Source organism: Saccopteryx bilineata, chromosome 7, assembly GCF_036850765.1.
Source record: "Saccopteryx bilineata isolate mSacBil1 chromosome 7, mSacBil1_pri_phased_curated, whole genome shotgun sequence".
Lineage (NCBI taxonomy): Eukaryota > Metazoa > Chordata > Mammalia > Chiroptera > Emballonuridae > Saccopteryx > Saccopteryx bilineata.
This window is the reverse complement of record NC_089496.1, coordinates 57,686,120-57,706,825: the sequence shown is the minus strand read 5'-3', so window position 1 is coordinate 57,706,825 and position 20,706 is coordinate 57,686,120. Positions and strand designations below refer to the sequence as shown.

The following is a 20,706-nucleotide window of genomic DNA, read 5'->3' as shown; positions in this document are numbered from 1 at the left end:
GGCTCTGTCTCTCTTGCTGGGGGGACAAAAAAAGTTGCCTGGCGTGGTAACACTGGGTAGAGTGTCAACACCCTGGACTTGCCTGGTCAAGGCACAGACGACAAGCAATCAATCAATGAACAACTAAAGTGAAGCAACTAGGAGTTGATGCTTCTTGCTCCCCGTCCCTCTTGCTCCTCGGTAAAATCAATAAAAGCTTTTAAAAAAGAAAAACAGTGAAAAGACAGCCTGCAGAAAATATTTACAAATCATATATCTGATCAGAAACCCCTATCTATAATATATAAAGAATTCCTACACCTTCATAATAAAAACACAACTCAGTTAAAAGTTACATATGGCTGAAGCCTGTATCATTTTATTAGCTAATGTCACCACAATAAATTCAATTTTAAAAATATTATGTATGACTAACAAGCACATAAAAAGATGTTCAAGGCCTGACCTGTGGTGGCGCAGTGGATAAAGCGTCGACCTGGAAATGCTGAGGTCGCCGGTTCAAAACCCCGGGCTTGCCTGGTCAAGGCACATATGGGAGTTGATGCTTCCAGCTCCTCCCCCCTGTCTCTCTCTCCCTCTCTCCTCTCTAAAATGAATAAATAAATAAAAATTTTAAAAAAACTTAAAAAAAAAAAAAAAAAGATGTTCAACATTATTATTAACATCAGGGAGGAAAATGCGAGTCGAAACCACGATGCGAGACCACCTCACATTCACTAATGACTAATAATTAAAAGGACACAAGATGTGGGGAAATCGGAACTCTTGGGCACTGTTGGTGGGAGTGTAAGCTGGGGCAGCTGCTGTGGAAATCAGGATCGAGTTCCTCAGCCATTCCACTTTTAGGTATTATACCCAGAGAAATGAAAATGTATGTTTGCACAGGAGTTTGTACATGAAGGTTCACAAAAACATTCTTTTTTTTTTTTTAATTTTATTGAATTTAGAGAAAGAGAGAGGAGCGGAAGCATTAACTCATAGTTGTTGCTTCTTGGATGTACCTTGACTCAGCTTCGAACTGGCGACCTCAGCGTTCCAGGTCGACACTTGATTTTCTCTGCCACCGCAGGTCAGGCTCACAGAAACATTATTTGTAACAGCCAAAAAGTGGAAACAACCCCAATGTTCATCAAATGAATGGTTAAAAATATGTGTCCTGCCCATATAATGGAGTATTCTTCAGTCATAAAAAGAAATGTAGTATTGATACATGCTACAACATGTTATATGATTTCATAGATATGAAATGTCCAAAATAGGCAAAATCATAGGGACAGAAAGTAGATGATTGGTTGCTAGGGACTAGGGGTGCAATTTCTCTTGGAAGTGATGAAATGTTCTCAAATTTGACTGTGGTGGTAGTTACACGACTGAGTAAACGTTAACCCCATTGCATTGCACAGTGTATACAGGTGAATTGTGTGGAATGTGAGTTGTATCCCAATTAAGATGTTATTAAGAGCAAAAAGGAAGTGCAGCAGGGCCAAGTGTGAGAAGTTCGCAGGGGCTGCCGTTGCTGCTGTTGATTGGTATTGGAAAGAGAAGTGGGCCGGCCAGGTCAGCCAGGTCTGGAGGAGGGAGATAAAGGTGGCTGGCCACATGTGTGAAAGCAGAGTGCACACAAGCCACTTCAGAGATAGTGTGGGGAACAGGACAGCTCGGAGGACTGGGCCTGGGGCTGACGCCTTCTCCAGCAGGGAGACAGCCCACTGAGAAGGTGCCTTTGGCCAGCGCAGGCTCAGCAGGCTGTCCGGGGAGGAAAGGGGAGGAAGAGCCAATCCAGAGAAAGGGGAAGTGGCACCAGGGAGTTGGGATATCCTAGAAGGGTGGTCTGGTCACCAGTTTTAGGTGACCTGGTGAGGACAGGACACGTTGGCTCCCCACAAGAACCAGAGAGAAAAGTGCAGGAGTAACAAGCGACACAAACCAGGGGGTTTAGAACAATGGCAATCTATTTTCTCACAGTCTGGAGGCCAGAGGATGGAAATCGAGGTGTGGGCAGGGCTGTGCTCTGCCTGGAGACTGGGGATGGGCCCTTTTCCTCATACGTCCACCTCCTTGACTGGTGCCCACATCACTCCAGTCTCTGCTCCACGGTCCCATTGTTATTTGGGTGTCTGGCTCAGACATCTTCTGCCACTCTCAGGCTTTCAGGGCCCACCGGGATAATCCAGCATAAGCTCCTCCTGGAAAAGTCCTTAATTTAGTCGCACCTTTTGCCATATACATGACGATTCACAGGCTCTGGGGACTAGAATGCAAACCTGTCCTCCTGTCCTCCTGTCCTTGGGGCCACCATTCAGCCCAGTGCATGGAGCAAAGACCAGACACAGGAAGTGGGGCCCAGGCCTGGCAGCCTTAAAAATGAAGAACGTGTGCCCTAGCCAGATAGCTCAGTTGGTTGGAATTATCCCAAAGTGCAGAGATTGTGGGTTCGATCCTCAGTCAGGACCATTGCAGGAACAGAATGGTGTTCCTGTCTTTTTCTCTCCCCCATTCCTCTTTCTCTAAAATCAATAAAATAAGCCCTGGCTGGATAGCTTGGTTGGTTAGTACATTGTCAGGGCACATACAGGAACAGATCTACATTTCGCTCTTTCTTTCTCTCTCTCTCTCTCTCCCTTCCTCTCTCGCTAAAATCAAATAAAAATTTAAAAATATAAAATCAATAAACATTTTTTTAAAGGAAGGAAATCTAACACATGCTACAACATGGATGAATTTTGAGGACATAAGCCAATCATAAAAGACAAATAAGGAATGGTTCTATTTAAATGAGGTTGTTGGGGTCGTCAGATTTCATAGAAAGTAGATGGTAGTGCCAGGGGCTGGGGTGGGAAGTGAGTGGGTATGGGACAGAAGTTCAGTTTTGTAAGATGATGGGCTCTGAGGATGGATGTGATGATGGCTGCATGCGCTTAATGCCCCTGAACTGTGCACTTAATGAAGATGGTGAAGTTTATGTTATGTGTACTTTAAACACAATAAAGGAAGTTGTGGGTACTCACAACAATGTGGTCTTCCTAAATGAGAGTAGGAAAAGTGGATAAATTTTTTTTTCTTAGATTTTATTTATTCATTATTAGAATAGGGGAGGAGCAGGAAGCATCAACTCCCATATGTGCCTTGACCACACAGGTCCAGGGTTTCAAACTGGTGACCATAGCGTTCCAGGTCGATGCTTTATCCACTGCGCCACCACAGGTAAGTGGACAAATTAAAGGGTGATAAAAGCATTTCAAAGGTGCAAACTGATCAAAAAGACTGCGCCATCGGTTAGAATTCAAAAAAGTCCCAGCAGGGGCGGCTGTGGTTAGAGGAAACAGCCGCAAGCACAGCATCTTGTTTGGTAGCTTGGTTTTCCCTGCAAGACCCTCCCAAACCCAGTTGAGGCCTGCTGACCAGGTTGGTCTTCGCCAGCCCAGCCCACTGCCAGGGGGCCCGGCCCCGCCCCCGCCTCCCTGACCCCGCCCTTCCCACGGCTCCCACCGCCCTAAGGGCCCGCCTCCTACACCTTGACCCCGTCCCCGCCCCTCCGTCGCGACCCAGCTTCGCCCCTCCCCTAACCCACCCCCTGACAGACTCCGCCTCCCCTCCCGGCCCCGCCCCTCTTCTTGCCATCACCGGCAGGCCCCGCCCCCTCCTGCCCCACCTCCATCATGATCACGCCCCTCCTCTTGCCCCACCCCTGACAAGCTCCGCCTTCTCCGTCCCGGCCCCGCCCCGTCCGGCAGACAGCGAGCAGGAAGCGCGGTGGCTCCGCGGACGCTGCATGTGGAAAGGTGAGGAGGGGGCGGGGTCGTAGGTCGCCCGCGGCCCACCCGCCTTCCCGACGCGGCCCGCCACCCTGACCCGCGGCCGCCCCGCCCGAGCGGCGGCTCGGGGCTCCATTGCTCTGGCCTGGGGGCGGGGCCGCGAGACGTCATGCATATGCATGAGCGGCGCGGCGGCTCCATTGTGCCCTGGGAGCGGCGGCGGCGCGATGGCGCGGGCGGCGGCGGCTCCGGGGTGGCGGGCGGCGCGCAGAGCGGGTTGAGCGCATGGAGCGGCGCCAGCTGGGGCCGCGGCGGCTAGGGGCCGGGCCAGGCCGCGCGGAGGTGAGCGGTCAGTGGGCAGGTGCGGGTGGTGGGGCGGCAGGGGCGGCAGGTGCGGGGCGGCAGGTGCGGCGCCTCGGCGGAACCCCGGGGCCGGAGCCGGAGCCGGCCTGCCGCGCGTGCGTCGTGGTCCCGGGCGGCCGGCCGGTGCGCGCGGGCGACCTCACCTGAGCCTTTGTTGCGGCGGCCGGAAGCCGGTTCGGCGCCCGCGGGTGTGCGGGAGGCTGCCCGGGCTCCCTGACCTGGCCCCGCGGCCGCCGCTTCGCGATGTGGCTGGCGGGTCCACCTCGAGCAGTGTTGACCTTTCAGCTCCAGCCGTGGATCGGTCCATCCCTTTCCAAACGGGACACCCGGAAGCTCAGGCGGGAGGGTGCCCTGCCCCGGGGGTGTCCTGTCCTAGGCCCCTGTGACCGGCCCCGCTCTGCCCTGCTTTCCCCACCCTGCTCCCCTTTCCACCCCGACCTCCTACCCCCTTCTGATCTGCATCCCCCCCAGACCGGCTGCCCCCTCCCTGCTCTTTTTCCATCCCTGACCTCCTCCCTCCTGACCTGATTCCCTCTACCTGCTGCCCCATGCCTCATCCATGGTGATGTCTGTAAATCAATTGTTACCTCAGAAGATTTCACAGGGACACACACGTAACTGATACATAAGACAGGGTGGGTCATCAGGTAGGGTGACCCAAACTCAACACCAGATTCTGGTGTGCCAGAACCAGAGAGGGTCTTCCTGGAAGAAGCTTGAGAGAGGATCAGGGAGGGAATCTTAACCTCAGCCGGTGGGTCCTGGCCCTGGGGAATTGTCACACCCAGGGAAGGGTTACAGGCTGGAGTAGGAATTGAGGAAGATTCCTGGGGAGGAGGATCACACAGCAGCCAGGTCTCACATGGAGTGACCACTAGCACCTGTGTCCAGGATGGAAGCCAGAGCTGATGACATTAAGGGGTTCAAGGGTCTATTCCCTTCCTCAGTTCTAGGTTGGCCACCACACACCCATTTTATATGTAAACTGAGGCTCAAGGTAGCAAAACCCTTCAGCCAGTCTGAAATGTCCCACACCCCTGTTCGTAAATCCTCGTTCCTGAGCATTCTGGATGAACTCTAGTGTATAGTTTTGTGGCCTGGCAGGTAGAGTGGGCAGGACTTCCAGGCACCTGAGCATGTGAACCCTTACCTTGGCATCCTCCTGCTCCCCGGGATCTCAGAACCTGTTTGACTTCAGTGTCCCTCTGGAGTAATCTGGAACCATAGCTCCCTGCCTGTGACTGAGGAAAGGGGCTGGCTTGCTGGGGCCAGGTCATGCTGCTCCTGGGTGACCAGGCAGGGGAGATGGAGTAGGGAGGGTGATACAGGGCTGACCAACATTAACATTTGCCTTTGGTTGGCATACGGGAGACTGGGGTGCAGCTGCTGTGAGGTTCCAGGGAAGAGGGGTCTGGGTAGTAAGTTGTCTGTAGCTTTTTTTCCAGAGGAAGATGCGATCTGATCCTCAGAAGGTCATGTGGCCTTGACTGACCTCATGCCAGGGCAATTCTGCCAAGGGGTCCTGGCTTCCAGCTAGAATTGGTATACAGACAGGCACAGGCCCTGCACACTCCCTGGCTCCTTCCCAGCTCTGCTACAGGCCAGGAGTGGGGAAGAGGGTCCAAGCTCACATGACTCTCCTTGTGAGGGCGAAGGGGCCAGAGTGCCTGCAGAGGCATCGGGAGCCTGGTCTTCTGGGGAGAACAGATTGGGTTCAGGAGCTGGCAGGCAGGAAGTCACCGCCCCCGCGAAGTAAGCTCTGGGGAACTGGAAATGTCTGTGGTCTGTCCACAGCCGAGAACCCTGGGGGGTGGAATTCCCCAGACCCACGTGGTGTGGGAGGCTGCCCTTGCACCTGCCTCATCCCCCTCCCCCAACCCTCCCAGTGACTCGGGCTTAGTTCTGAATGGAACACCTTGGACCATCCTGCCCTGGGACTCAGCCTCTTCCAGCCCTTCCCCACCTTTTGCTTCTGGGATATTAAAATATCCGACCTGGTTGGGCTGGGAAAGGCTTGCCGTGGGCCTGTCTAGAGAGAGATGGCTGCTGGTGGTGGTGATTTTTAAACTAAGTTTTAATTTTGTGAGAATTCTAGATTCCTATGCATTTGTAAGAAGTAACACAGCCTGTGTATCCTTTACCTGCCACCCCCGCCACCCCCCACCGTAGCATCTTGCAAAACTATAGCACAACTTCACAGAATACTAGGATACTTTGTGGATACAGTCAAGATACAGATGTTTCCATCCCTTACTTCCTGTGGCCCTCTTCCCCACGGTTAACCCCTGGCAACAAGCGTCTGTTCTCCATTTCTGTAATTTCATCATTTCAGGGAGGTTATATAAAAGAAATCGTTCAGTGTGTAACCTTTGGGGACTGGCTTTTTCCACGCAGCAGAATCTCCGAGATTTTGCCTCCAGCTGTGGATGCTTAGGCCTTGGTTAATCTTCCTTCACCCCTGGAGGACATCTGGGTTTCCATTCTGTAGTGATTAGGAGTAAAGCTGCTATAAACATTCATGTACAGTTTTTTTTGTTTTTTTTTTTTTTAACTTACTCATTTTAGAGAGGCAGAGCAGGGGAGAGAGAGTAAGAGAGAGAAAGAGAAGGGGGAGGAGCAGGAAGCATCAACTCCCATAGGTGCCTTGACCGGGCAAGCCCAGGGTTTCGAACCGGGACCTCAGTGTTCCAGGCCGACGCTTTATTCACTGCACCACCAAAGGCAGGCTCATAATACAGTTTTTTATGTGGTCATCTGTTTATGTTTCTCTGAGATAAACATTCAGGAGCGAGTTGCTGGGTCAGATGGTAGCTGCAGACTTAGTTTTTTGTTTTGTTTTTACTTTTTTTTTTTTTTTGCATTTTTCTGAAGCTGGAAACAGGGAGAGACAGTCAGACAGACTCCGGCATGCACCCGACCGGGATCCACCCGGCACGCCCACCATGGGGCGATGCTCTGCCCATCCTTGGCGTCGCCATGTTGCGACCAGAGCCACTCTAGCGCCTGAGGCAGAGGCCACAGAGCCATCCCCAGCGCCTGGGCCATTTTTGCTCCAATGGAGCCTTGGCTGCGGGAGGGGAAGAGAGAGACAGACAGGAAGGCGCGGCGGAGGGGTGGAGAAGCAAATGGGCGCTTCTCCTGTGTGCCCTGGCCGGGAATCGAATCCGGGTCCTCCGCACGCTAGGCCGACGCTCTACCGCTGAGCCAACCGACCAGGGCTGCAGACTTAGTTTTATAAGAAACCGCCAGACTGTTTTCCAGAGGGGCTGTATGTCCCACACCCCCACCAGCAGCGTGGGAGAGACCGCGTGTCACTGTCTTTTACTCTGGTCATCTGGTAGGTGTGCACCGACCTCGCACCATGGTTTTAATTTGCATTTCCCAGTGGCCAGTGAAGCTGAGCGTCATCTCCTGAGCCCTGTTTGCCATCTGCACGTTCTCTTTGGTGAAATGTCTCATGTCTTTTGCCCTTTTTCTAACTGAACTTCCTTTTTTTAAAAAAAAAATATATTTTATTTTATTTTATTTTTACAGAGACAGAGAGTGAGTCAGAGAGAGGGATAGACAGGGACAGACAGACAGGAATGGAGAGAGATGAGAAGCATCAATCATTAGTTTTTCATTGATTGCTTTCTCATATGTGCCTTGACTGCGGGCCTTCAGCAGACCGAGGAGTAACCCCTTGCTGGAGCCAGTGACCTTGGGTTGAAGCTGGTGGGCTTTTGCTCAAACCAGATGAGCCCGTACTCAAGCTGGCGACCTTGGGGTCTCGAACCTGGGTCCTCTGCATCCCAGTCTGACACTCTATCCACTGCGCCACCGCCTGGTCAGGCTGAACTTCCCTTTTAATGTATATTCCAGATACCAGTCTTGTTGGATATGTGGTTTGCAAATATGTCTCCCAGCCTGTTGCATTTTCTTGCCCTCTAAGCAGCCTCTTGCACAGAGCAGAAGTTTTCAGTTTTTCCTTTTATGAATCATGCTGTTGGTGTCATATCTAAGAATACTTTCAGCCCTGGCTGGTTGGCTCAGTGGTAGAGCGTCGGCCTGGCGTGCAGGAGTCTCGGGTTCGATTCCCAGCCAGGGCACACAGGAGAAGCGCCCATCTGCTTCTCCACTCCTCCCCCTCTCCTTCCTCTCTGTCTCTCTCTTCCCCTCCCGCAGCCAAGGCTCCATTGGTGCAAAGTTGGCCCGGGGGCTGAGGATGGCTCCATGGCTTCTGCCTCAGGCACTAGAATGGCTCTGGTTACAACAGAGCTACGCCCCAGATGGGCAGAGCATCGCCCCCTGGTGGGCATGCCGGGTGGATCCCGGTCGGGCGCAAGCGGGAGTCTGTCTGCCTGCCTCCCCATTTCCAGCTTCAGAAAAAAAAAGAAAGAAAAAAGAACACTTTCCTTAGCACTCAGTCCCAAAGATTTTCTCCTGTTTACTTACCTAAAGGTTTTCTCATTTTTGTATTATGCATTTAAATCTATGACCTGTTTGAGTTGAGTTGTGTGAGGTTGGGGTTGAGGTCTTTTCCTTGCCTGTGGCTGGCTGGCCCTCTGGTCCCCCTTGTTGAAATGTCCTCCAAAGCAGTTTTCGCATTTTTGTCAGAAATCAGTTGGGCGCATTTGTGCGAGTCTGTTTCAAGTTCTCTGGTCTGTCCCATTGCCCTGGTGTCTGTCCTTCTGCCAACACCACAGTCTGAATTAGCTGCTGATATTTTAAGTCCTGGAAACCATGCATGTTGCTCCAGGCCCCACCCAGCAGGTCCAAGGAGAGTTTCTGGCTGTTGGCAGCGCCCCCCTCCCCACCCCAATGTCACCATCCAGAGTCAGGCAGTGGGGACTGAGTAATTAGATGCCAGTCTACTTCCTATCTGGCTGGGCGGCCCTGGCTTTCGGTCCTGCCTCTACCCAGAGTCCGGGTGCCCCTGAGCTCTGTGGAGCCCTGTCCCTGTTCTTCTGACCTCTGCTTCCCAAGTGGACCCGGACTTGGGGAGGAAGGAGAGGAACCTGGGGCTGCCTCCTGAGAGGGGGCAGGGCCGGTGTGACCACCTCCTTTCCCTCTTGCCTTGGCTCTGCTGTGACTCTGGGACCCGCACACCTGAGTGCTCTGTGGTGGGAGGGGCCCGTGAAGGCCACTTGCTCCTCCAACGCAGAGCCACCCCACTCTAGCCCTGACCTGCTCTGGTGGCCCTCCTCAGGGACTCACCCCTGTGCACCTCCAGAGGTCTGTGTGCGGACAGCGTGGTGGTAACCCCACCTCCTTCAGGCAGTCTGTGGGTCAGCACTCAGGAATGGGAGCCTTTGGGTTGGGTGGGTGCTGGGGCCACCCTCTTGCTGCTGGGCAAGAGAAAGGCATCCCAAGTGCTGGGGTGCGTCCCAGGTGGTTGCCTGTGTATGAGGCCTGGCAGCCTCCAGAACACAGTGGGGCTCCCTGTCGGACCGTGACCCCAAGAGGGTGCCTCCCAGGAGACCCTCTGAGAACCACAGCCCCTATGCATCTGTGGTTAGGCCTGGTAGAGATAGGATGGAAGGTGGCCCTGGGGAGCCAGCAGGGGCCCTAGGCCTGTCAGTGAAGGGCTGGCTTGTGGGGTGTCAGGGGATGCTGGCAGCCTGGGGTACCAGCCAGTTCTGAGGTACTGAATGGGAGAGAGTGAGCCCGTGCTGCAGGCGGGATCTCTACATTGGCCCATAGGACCCACCAGCATCTGCTGCCATGTCCGTGTTGGTCCCTTGCCATGTCTGTGAGCACCTGCCCACCTTCCACCCATAGTGCTATAAGTGTCCCTGTCCTGTTGGGAACTGGGGTTTGTTGTGCTTGCCTGGCCCTTGTACCCCAGTTCCAGGAAGCCCCCTTAGCCTCAGAGTATGGGAGTGAGTTGCCTCCTGCTTCCCTGAGGAGAGGCCCTCTGGGGGGCTGCCAGCCCAGACAGGTAGATGGCTTAATACTCTGCTGGCCCCTGGCCTCTACCCCAGCCTTCTGGGGGGCTCTGGATATTCCCTGCAGTTTATGATTATCCAGGCCTTCCTGTGGGAAGGGGAGTGTGGGAAGTATTTGGGGTCAGAAAGCGTGCTTTCAGAGGTTTCTAGGGGTTCTGAGTGGTAGGGCCTGGCCAGAAAGGGTTATGATGTCTCTAGGCTGGGTTTAGGGGTTGGTAAAGTGGAGTGGGGCTGATGCCAGGCCTCTTCGACACCCCGGAGTGGCCCTGATATCCCAGTCCCACCTGCCCTGCCCTCCATCAGTGGGAGCAGAGGAGGGTGGGGCCAAGTGCTGGGGGAGCTGCCTGTACCTTGAACATCAGGGCCCTTCCACCCTGACCCTGCTCCCTGTTCCCAGGGCCTCCCAGTGGCATCTCCACTGTTGTCCTTTCCTCATGTCCCAGCAGCCAGAGCAGCTGAGTCTCACGTCAGCACCAGTGAGGGCTGCTTCCTGCCACCCACAGACCTGGCCTTTAGGCTGCTCCCAAGCCCATGAACCCCATGAACCCCATGAAACCTGCGCTGCCCGTGGCGCCACACGGGTGAGTGGGGCTCCTGCCGTCCTCCCTTCTCGGGCACCAGGGATGTGGGTGGGGGGGCCAAACTGACCCTCTGCTCCCAGCCTTCAGCTCTTCCCAGGTGGCATCGTGGCCCCTGGGGCCTCCAGACACAGGCCTCCCAGACACCCCTGTCCTTGCAGTGATGGTCCCTTCGCTTATGAGGCGGTGCCTTGGCAGCAGAGTGCCACTCAGCCTGCAGGATCGCTGTCCGTGGTCACAACCGTGTGGGGAGTTGGCAACGCAGCGCAGAGCCAGGTGAGCCCCCTCAGACCTCAGACAGAGTGCAGCCAGGTGAGCCCATCTCAGACCTCAGACAGAGTGCAGCCAGGTGAGCCCCCTCAGACCTCAGACAGAGTGCAGCCAGGTGAGCCCACCTCAGACCTCAGACAGAGTGCAGCCAGGTGAGCCCACCTCAGACCTCAGACACAGTGCAGCCAGGTGAGCCCACCTCAGACCTCAGACACAGTGCAGCCAGGTGAGCCCATCTCAGACCTCAGACAGAGTGCAGTCAGGTGAGCCCATCTCAGACCTCAGACAGAGTGCAGCCAGGTGAGCCCACCTCAGACCTCAGACAGAGTGCAGTCAGGTGAGCCCCCTCAGACCTCAGACAGAGTGCAGCCAGGTGAGCCCACCTCAGACCTCAGACAGAGTGCAGCCAGGTGAGCCCACCTCAGACCTCAGACACAGTGCAGCCAGGTGAGCCCACCTCAGACCTCAGACAGAGTGCAGCCAGGTGAGCCCACCTCAGACCTCAGACACAGTGCAGCCAGGTGAGCCCACCTCAGACCTCAGACAGAGTGCAGCCAGGTGAGCCCCCTCAGACCTCAGACAGAGTGCAGCCAGGTGAGCCCATCTCAGACCTCAGACACAGTGCAGCCAGGTGAGCCCATCTCAGACCTCAGACACAGTGCAGCCAGGTGAGCCCCCTCAGACCTCAGACAGAGTGCAGCCAGGTGAGCCCATCTCAGACCTCAGACAGAGTGCAGCCAGGTGAGCCCCCTCAGACCTCAGACACAGTGCAGCCAGGTGAGCCCACCTCAGACCTCAGACACAGTGCAGCCAGGTGAGCCCATCTCAGACCTCAGACACAGTGCAGCCAGGTGAGCCCACCTCAGACCTCAGACAGAGTGCAGCCAGGTGAGCCCACCTTAGACCTCAGACAGAGTGCAGCCAGGTGAGCCCACCTCAGACCTCAGACACAGTGCAGCCAGGTGAGCCCACCTCAGACCTCAGACACAGTGCAGCCAGGTGAGCCCACCTCAGACCTCAGACACAGTGCAGCCAGGTGAGCCCACCTCAGACCTCAGACAGCGTGCAGCCAGGTCCTGGGGGACGAGTTCGTTCTCCCTGTCCTCACCTGGCCTCCACAGACCCAACTGTGAACTGCCCCTTCCTCCCCTCCCCCTGCCACACCCTCCCCTCCCCTTCCCCTGCCCACGTGCTAGCCTCTTCTTTCCGCATTTTCCCATCCACTGTGTGAAGCAGGTTGTTTGGATGCTTCCCTCTGGTGACCCTGGCTTCCTTGCAGGTGTTGGGGAGCCCCATGGGCCCTGCAGGGAGCCCCCCAGGCAGCTCCATGATGCCTGGCATGGCAGGAGGCAGCTCAGCCCTGAGCTCCCCACAGTGCCTGGGACAGCAGGCGTTTGGTGAGGGCAGCGCCAGCAAGGGTTACTTGCAGCAGGGAATGTATGGCCGCGGGGGCTACCCTGGAGGCCCCAGCTTCTCCACCGGGTAAGCGGGATCCTCCCCCTGGCAGGTGTGCTAGGAGCCCCATGGGGGTGGGCACCTAGGAAATGTGACAGTGATTTGGTGGATGTGGTATCTCTGCTTCCCCCACTGGCTCCCACAGCTTCTGAGGGAACATCTGGGGAAGAGCAGGCGTGGGAGCTGTGTGCACCCCTCCCCCTGAGCCACAGGTGGGGAGTGCTTCTGAGCTGAGTCCTCTGTGTCTCTTGCAGGTATGCAGGTGGCCCTGGGGGACCTGGGGGCCTGGGCCTCCCCTCCCATGCCTCACGACCCTCCACGGACTTCACTCAAGCGGCGGCTGCTGCTGCCGTGGCGGCTGCTGCCGCCACCGCCACCGCCACCGCCACGGCCACTGTGGCCGCCCTGCAGGAGAAGCAGAGCCAGGAGCTGAGCCAGTATGGAGCGGTGAGGCTGCAGCCCCTCCCTGGTGGGCCCGTGGCCGCTCTGGACGTCAGGGACAATAGGCAGCCAGGCTCGGGCTCTGGGGCTGCGGGGTGTGCTCATCCACGCAGTGTGTGGGGCTGGTGAGGACGAGGCCCTGGGAGGGACGTGGGCAGGTAGGAGCGTGGTGCTGAGGGGGGAAGACTGAGGCGCCTGCAGTGGTGACTGGGCCTGGACGGCTTCTCTTCTCTTCCCAGATGGGGGCTGGACAGTCTTTTAACAGCCAGTTCCTGCAGCACGGAGGTCCCCGGGGGCCCAGCGTCCCCAGCAGCATGAACCCTGCTGGCATGGGCGGGCTGATGGGCCCCTCTGGCATGAGCCCCACTCGGGCAGTTGGCATGGCACCCTTGTATGCAGGGCAGCGCCTGCCCCAGCATGGATACCCAGGGCCTGCCCAGGCCCAGCCACTGCCCCGACAGGGAGTCAAGAGAGCCTACTCCAGTGAGGTGAGTGCCATCCAGAGGCATGGTGAGGTCAGGTGTGTCTGTGAGAGAACTGGCCGTGGGCACGGCTCCCCTCCCTGGGAACTGGCCTCCCTGACACCTTCCACTGGCCGGGGCATTTGCCTCTTTCCTCTTTCAGGTGTATCCAGGGCAGCAGTACCTGCTGGGAAGCCAGTATTCACCCAGCACCACCCAGTATGCACCCGGGCAGCCCCCTGCTCCCTCCTCTTACCCTGGTCACAGGCTGCCTCTGTCCACTTCTGGCCCCCCAGGCTTGCACTACAAGGTAGGGCCAGCTCTGCCTGGGCCTGTGGCCGCCCTAGCCCAGCTCTGTGGGATACCGATGGGTCTTGAGCAGTCTGGGCTGGCAGGGGAGGGGCCCGTGGGCACTCGGTGGCCGAGTAGCCAGGAGTTTCGCAAGGGTCCTGGGCAGTGCAGTGCAACTCTGAGAGGGGTTCTGCTCTGAAAGGACCCGTGAGAGTGCAGCCTCTGTGACATCCACATCAACCCCTCTGAGGTGGGGTCCTCTGTTTCTGTAGTGGCAGTTTTTAAAAGTATAAAATCAGCACATGCTCCCTGTAGATTATTTGGAGAAAACAAGAGCATGTGGAGAAGAAAATAAAGGCGGAAGTCCCACACACAAGGCCCGGCCCAGACCGCTCCTGGGTCAAGTGTGGGGTCGGCTAAGGGCCAGCCAGAGCCCTGGGCGCACATGGTCTTCTCTCCTTAGCCCACGGAATAGTTCAGTGGACAGGGCACCGGCTTCAACGGGGGGAGCATCAGCTACAGCCAGCCTGGGCTGAGTGGGGTACAGGAGGTTGGCAGACGTGCGGGAGGCTCCCGGGGTGGGCGTGTGGAGAGAGGACGCCCAGGCGCGGGGAAGTGTGGGCTCCCAGCCAGGTACCTCTGGGCTGCCCGACCATTCCCAGTGGGTGTAGAAACACACTGCAGTCCCACCATACTGCCTTGACTGTTTGCTCAACCCCACAGCCCACCCGTTCCGTCCCTGGCTACCCTAGCTCCCCACTGCCAGGGAGCCCCACACCACCCATGACTCCTGGCAGCAGCATCCCCTACATGTCCACCAGCCAGGACGTCAAGTCGCCCTTCCTGCCCGACCTCAAGCCCAGCATGAGCTCCTTGCACCCGTCACCCCCTGGTGAGTGCTGCTCGGTCCCGGGACGGATGGGTGGGTCTGTGGGGCCCGGGACTCGGTCCTGCAGGGTCTGTGGGGCCCGGGACTCGGTCCTGCAGGGAGCGTGGGGCAGGGGACTCAGTCCTGCAGGGTCTGTGGGGCCCGGGACTCGGTCCTGCAGGGAGCGTGGGGCAGGGGACTCAGTCCTGCAGGGTCTGTGGGGCCCGGGACTCGGCCCTGCAGGGAGCGTGGGGCCGGGGACTCTGCACATCTGTCGTGGGTGTGGGTCTTCTGTATAAAAGTGCCTGAGGCCCATTTCTCGTTCGGAACCCCTGTAACCGGCGTCCTGAACCCTAGTTGGAGCACTCGGGGGTCGCTAGCCAGGGGCCCATAGACACCTTCTCAGCCGCCACCCTGCTGAAAGGGCCAGGAGCACCTTCGGTCTGTCTGGCACGTGGGCGGGTCATAATTTAGGAGATGCCGGCTAGGGTGCCTGAGGTGATGGTGGAGCCCAGGGGTCCAGGAGAGATGCCACCCAGACCCCGGCCCCGTGGAAGGGGAGGAGGGCCGCAGTCCCCTCGCCACCGTGCCTGCAGAGGGGTGGGATGGGCTGCCGGCCTGCTGACACCAAGGTCCCGCCCCCAGGCGGCGGCCCCTGTGACGAGCTGCGGCTGACCTTCCCCGTGCGGGACGGGGTGGTCCTGGAGCCCTTCCGCCTGCAGCACAACCTGGCTGTGAGCAACCATGCGTTCCAGCTCCGCGACTCTGTCTACAAGACCCTCATGCTGAGGTGAGCGGTGCCCAGCCCCCCACACCTTCTCCCATGCCCGCCTGGCTCTCAGCGTCCGTCCTGCCCCCACAGACCTGACCTGGAACTGCAGTTCAAGTGCTACCACCACGAGGACCGGCAGATGAACACCAACTGGCCCGCCTCTGTGCAGGTCAGCGTCAACGCCACCCCGCTCACCATTGAGCGTGGGGACAACAAGACCTCCCACAAGCCCCTGCACCTGAAGCAGGTGTGCCAGCCGGGCCGCAACACCATCCAGATCACCGTCACGGCCTGCTGCTGCGTGAGTGCCTGGGCTGGGGCTGACCCTGAGGACGGTCACTATCCTGACAGTGTCTTCCAGCTCCCCTCCGGCCCTTTAAGAAGAAGATCCAGTTAAACCCGCCCTCGTGGCTTCCAGTTAGGGCTCATCGTGAGAAGGACACTCACATCACCATGTAGGAGAAACCAAGCTGAGCCTTTGTCTCTGGGAGGAGGCTCGCAGGACCGGGTCCTCATGAGGAGTCCCTCGGTCCCAGCCGCACCAGGACCCAGGCCGGGGCAGTCAGATGGGCAGCCTGAGGCGGGCTCCCCGGGCCCCTGAGTGGTGGTGCTGGGGCCCCTGGGGCGGGGAAGGTGGAGTGTGGAGATGGGGCCTGGGTGGCCAGGGTGAGCCCCGAATCCCCTGGGCACCAGGAGAGGCAGCGCAGACCTGTGCCCCGTATCCCCTGGGCACCAGGAGAGGCAGCGCAGACCTGTGCCCCGTATCCCCTGGGCACCAGGAGAGGCAGCGCAGACCTGTGCCCCGTATCCCCTGGGCACCAGGAGAGGCAGTGCAGACCTGTGCCTCGTATCCCCTGGGCACCAGGAGAGGCAGTGCAGACCTGTGCCTCGTATCCCCTGGGCACCAGGAGAGGCAGTGCAGACCTGTGCCTCGTATCCCCTGGGCACCAGGAGAGGCAGTGCAGACCTGGGCACCTCGCTGGGAGCACATGGGGCTCCACCTGCCTGGTCTGCGCCCCTGACCCCCACTCCCGGCCTTGCAGTCCCACCTGTTCGTGCTGCAGCTGGTGCACCGTCCGTCCGTCCGCTCGGTGCTGCAGGGCCTCCTCAAGAAGCGACTGCTGCCTGCTGAGCACTGCATCACCAAGAGTGAGTGCCCGCCAGCCTGCCCCTTGCACCACCCTTTCCCGTGAGGCTGTCTCCCTGGGCAGGGGCGGCGGTCAGCTCCAAGGGGAGCTGTCATGTTCTGGTGGTGGCCCCTGTCTCAGCCCTTTCCCTGTTGCCACAGTAAAGCGGAACTTCAGCAGTGGCACCATCCCTGGCACCCCAGGACTCAACGGAGAGGATGGGGTGGAGCAGACGGCCATCAAAGTGTCCCTCAAGTGCCCCATCACCTTCCGCAGGATCCAGCTCCCTGCCCGCGGCCATGACTGCCGCCACATACAGGTGTGTGGTCACTGCGAGGTTTTCTAGCACATCTGCTGTCGTAACTCTCTTCAGCAGATGAGAGCGCCTGGGTCGTAGGAGACAGGACTGGCCGGCGTGGGCAGGTGGCCTGACTCTCTCTGTCCCTTTCAGGGTGGGGTTCTGTATCCTTTAAGCATCATAACCTTACTGCATTCAGGGGTTCTTGTGCTGACAGTGTCGAAGATGTAGGATGCAACCCCCTCCTATGACCCCATGAGTGCCACGAAGGATCTCTGCCAGAACTCTGCAGACAAGTGCGCCCCCCGGAGGTCTTTGTGGCCACATCAGTGCACGCACAGCCCTGTGCCCTGTCTTGTCTGTAGCTACCACATCTGGAGGACATCTGGCCGACTCTGGCTTTGGCCCCGTGGCATTCTAGTCCCAGTGAGGGCCACGTGACTGTCCCCAGTCTTGATCCATTAGAACAGTGACGTCGCGAAACCTGGTGAATGTGGCCCCTCAGACACGCTAGGAAATAAGCCCTGCCTCCCTGGAAGTACATGGTGGGCACTGACCCCGGGTGAGATATGGTCTGCCTCTCCGTAGTGCTTCGATCTGGAGTCCTACTTGCAGCTCAACTGTGAGCGGGGGACCTGGAGGTGCCCCGTGTGCAAGTAAGTGTCCCAGAGGCAATCTTCACGCGGTGCTTGGGGGCGGGGGCATGTTTTCAGAGTCTGTTAGGAAATACCCAGCCCGGGCGTGGGAGTTACAGCACAGACCTGCCAGCACAGCTCAGGGCTGAGACTTCACACAGAGTCACCGCACACTGGGCGGCCCGGAGCAGAGGAGGGAACTGAGAATGACGGGTCTGCGCACGAGGAGAGGTTGGGCCAGCCCTCTGAGCTGCGTCCCCTTTGTTTCTACAGCAAGACGGCCCTGCTGGAGGGTCTGGAGGTGGACCAGTACATGCTGGGCATCCTCATCTACATTCAGAAGTGAGTCCTCCCTGCCAGCCTGCCCAGCCTGCAGTGGTCAGCAGAGGGCAGCCCCAGAATGGGAGGGTGGTGCCCTTGTGGATCCACCACAGAACGCACTCAGTTCCAGCCACACAGAATCTGCCTCCGCCCTGGCTGGCATCCCACAGGGCACATGGGATGTGCATTTGAGTGGAAGGTCTCCCTAGGAACCGCTCCAGGGCCAGGAGAGGCAGCAGGACAGGTGGTGACTAGCTCCTGTGTCCCCCACCCAGCTCTGACTACGAGGAGATCACCATTGACCCCACATGCAGCTGGAAACCGGTGCCTGTCAAGCCGGACATGCACATCAAAGAGGAGCCAGATGGGCCGGCGCCCAAGCGCTGCCGCACCGTGAGCCCTGCCCACGCGCTCCTGCCCAGCGTGATGGAGATGATAGCCGCCCTGGGCCCGGGAGCCACCCCCTTCACCCCCCTGCAGCCCCCCTCAGCCCCGGCCACTGCCGACTACCCCAGCCAGGGTGAGTACAGCACCCAGCCTGCAAGCAGGCAGCCCTGGACAGATGACCATCCTCTCCAAACCAGTCAGCTACCTGGGGGTCTGCTGCCTCGTGGGCCATGCCTCGGGGTGCTGGTTGCGGACCTGGCAGTGTAGATGTGGCCTCCGTTGAGCCAACAAGGATGGGCAGCAGGGCCTCCCACTGAAGCTGCTCCCCAGCCCCCCAGCAGTTTCAAACAAGGGGCTGTCTGCCGGCACATCCGTGGACTGGCCCTGTCCGACCCTGTGTGTTGTGGTTGGTCCCACTCCTGACGACTCCTGGCCTGTGAGCACTGTCATAAGGCCAGTTCCCCTGGCAGTGATGAGAAAGGCCTTTTCTAAGTAGCAACTTCTGTAAAGTCCGATATTACCTGTGGGTGAGCGTTGCAGGCCCCACCCTCCTGGGGCCGCACCCAGAACTTGGCTCTCCTTTCTCAGGTTCCAGCTTCCTGGGACCCGGGACCTTCCCTGACTCCTTCCCGCCCACCACACCCAGCACCCCGACCCTTCCTGAATTTACCCGGGGCCTACCCCCCATCTCCTACCAGTCTGACATTCCCAGCAGCCTCCTGGTGCCAGAGAAGTCTACACCCAGCCTTCCGGGCCAGGTCAGTGCCAGGCTGAGGGGCTGAGGGGCTGAGGGGCTCTCTCCTCTAGGGAGCTCTGGGCCGTCTGACCAGGTCCTTCTCTCCTTCCTCAGATGGCAGCCGCAGGTCACCTGGACCTGGGCCACAACCCTGGGCCACCGGGACTGCACACCCCCAGCCTAGGAGGCCCCCCAGCACCCCAGCTACACCACCCTAACCCTCCCCCAGCGCCCCGGCAGCCCCTGGGCCCAGTGAGTTCGGGCCCTGTCAGTGAGCTGGCCTTCCATGGTGCCACAGGCGTGATGGGGCCTCCCATGTCTGGGGCAGGGGAGGCCCCAGAGCCGGCTCTAGACGTAAGTACCATGCCCGTTGCTGAAGAGCATGTGGGAGCCTGGCTGGGAGCTGGGTTCCTGTTCTTGGGTCCACACACTCACACCTCAGTGATTTCCAACCAAAGGCAGAACTCTGGGGACCTGGGCATCATGGTGGCATGTTCAGAATTTCCCAGAAGACTGGACTCATAACTGATGACACCAGCCTTAGGATCTAATCTGAGCCCTCTAACTCACAGGTGTCGTGTGAGCCAGTGTGTAAAGACTGTCCCTCAACTGTAATGAACTCATTCAAGTTCAACATGAAAACACTAGAGCAGCTGAAAACAAAGTCCAGGGGACTGAGGTCCCACTTCCTGCATTGCCCTGTTCACATTATGTCCCCTCCCAGTCCTGTGTGCTCCCCATGTGCTGGGAGCAGCTCAACCATCTGAGGTGGGCGCTGTGTGGTCACTGTTGGTCTTGGTCAACATGTCCTAGTGATTCCCTGGTCACAGAGCTGTCTTCTGCAGGGCCAGCTCCATACAGACAGGCTGGGGAGACTGTGTTGGGGAGTGGGCACTCCCATCTCTGCCCACCCAGACCTGGCTGGGTGTGGGATAGGGCGGCCATGCAGGAGTGAGGGGGATCTGAGGCCAGTTTGCTTTGTCCTCAGCTGCTCCCAGAACTGACCAACCCCGATGAGCTGCTGTCCTACCTGGGACCTCCCGACCTCCCAGCGAACAGCAACGATGACCTGCTCTCTCTCTTCGAGAACAACTGAGCCTGTGGGCCCCGCCCACGGGCAGGGACTTGCCACAGATGTAACAGCACCCTGCCGTCCAGCCCAGCCCCCTGACACCAGCCCTCCCTTTCTCCCCTCCTCAAGGCACACCTGGAGCCACTTGTCCCCAAAGCTGTAAGCAGTCCTGCCCTTGCCCCTCTGGCTGCTGCTGGAGGTTTCAGCGGACCGGCCCCACCCACCTGCCCGAGCCCCGCCCCCACCGAGGAAGGGGGCCGTCTCCTTGCTCCGCCCTTCTGCCACTGCGCACTTAGCACTGGCTCTGCCCACTGGAGCTGACCCCTCGGCCTAGTCCCAGGGCCTGCAGGTATCCAGCTGTGACCGGAGCTCCTATGGTTCCACAGGTTCCACACCCTCGACCCCCAGCCCCCTCCCCCCAACTGCCCCTGCGGGGCCTGAAGTGAATGGAGAGGTGCCTTGGGCCGTGGTCCCAGGACCCCCTTCCGGCCTGAGCGCAAGTGGGTGGGGCCGTGTGCACCTCCAGTGGGCGTCCTTGTCCTCACCGCCCCCCCCTACAGTCCACATGTAGCCCCACCGCATTTTTAAAGCCACCTCCCATGTGCCCCAACCGACAGGTAGGGATGCCCGCCTGCCCGTCTGTCTCCATTAAAGGATTCCTATGATGGCCGCGTGCTCCTTGCCTGCTACCCCAGCCACCGGAGCCCCGCCCGCCCCCCACGCGGTATATTTCCTACTCCCTGGAATTTTCCAACTTGGCTGTGGCCTGAGAGCTGTTCTCCTGCTTTGTGAAGTGTCACTGGGCCAGGAGACACCTCTGCCACCTTGCCCCCCCCTCACGTGGGCGTGCTGGGCTGAGAGCCCAGTTCTGGGGTGGGGCCCTCCGCCCGCGTGGGCCACCCAGTGCACTCCCCTCCCCCACAGCCCCAGACCTTCCTGTCCAGCAGGG

The 20,706-nt window shown here is 58.6% G+C and overlaps 1 protein-coding gene across 3 annotated transcripts; it reads left to right on the top strand.

Moving 5' to 3' along the window:
- The first annotated feature begins 3,937 nt into the window (after positions 1-3,937).
- ZMIZ2 (zinc finger MIZ-type containing 2) lies at positions 3,938-20,426 on the top strand. 3 transcript variants are annotated; one of them, XM_066238928.1, is made up of 18 exons: positions 3,938-4,097; positions 10,492-10,626; positions 10,785-10,899; positions 12,173-12,375; positions 12,603-12,795; positions 13,029-13,277; positions 13,414-13,560; positions 14,265-14,433; positions 15,055-15,199; positions 15,272-15,482; positions 16,225-16,330; positions 16,470-16,627; positions 17,195-17,262; positions 17,515-17,583; positions 17,838-18,082; positions 18,538-18,707; positions 18,800-19,039; positions 19,674-20,426. In XM_066238928.1, exons 2-18 carry the CDS (start codon positions 10,577-10,579, stop codon positions 19,779-19,781), a joined length of 2,646 nt encoding a protein of 881 aa, XP_066095025.1. In that variant the 5' UTR covers positions 3,938-4,097; positions 10,492-10,576; the 3' UTR covers positions 19,782-20,426. The 3 variants fall into 3 exon arrangements, with proteins under 3 accessions (XP_066095025.1, XP_066095027.1, XP_066095026.1); XM_066238930.1 differs by having other exon boundaries at positions 10,489-10,626; XM_066238929.1 differs by having other exon boundaries at positions 10,443-10,626.
- The last annotated feature ends 280 nt before the right edge of the window (positions 20,427-20,706 follow it).

Coding starts and splice junctions, on each gene's coding strand:
- ZMIZ2 (XM_066238928.1), top strand. CDS start 10,577: ATGAACCCCATGAACCCCATGAAACCTGCGCTGCCCGTGGCGCCACAC. Junction 10,627..10,784: donor CTGCCCGTGGCGCCACACGG/GTGAGTGGGGCT, acceptor CTGTCCTTGCAG/TGATGGTCCCTTCGCTTATG. Junction 16,628..17,194: donor ATGACTGCCGCCACATACAG/GTGTGTGGTCAC, acceptor GCCTCTCCGTAG/TGCTTCGATCTGGAGTCCTA.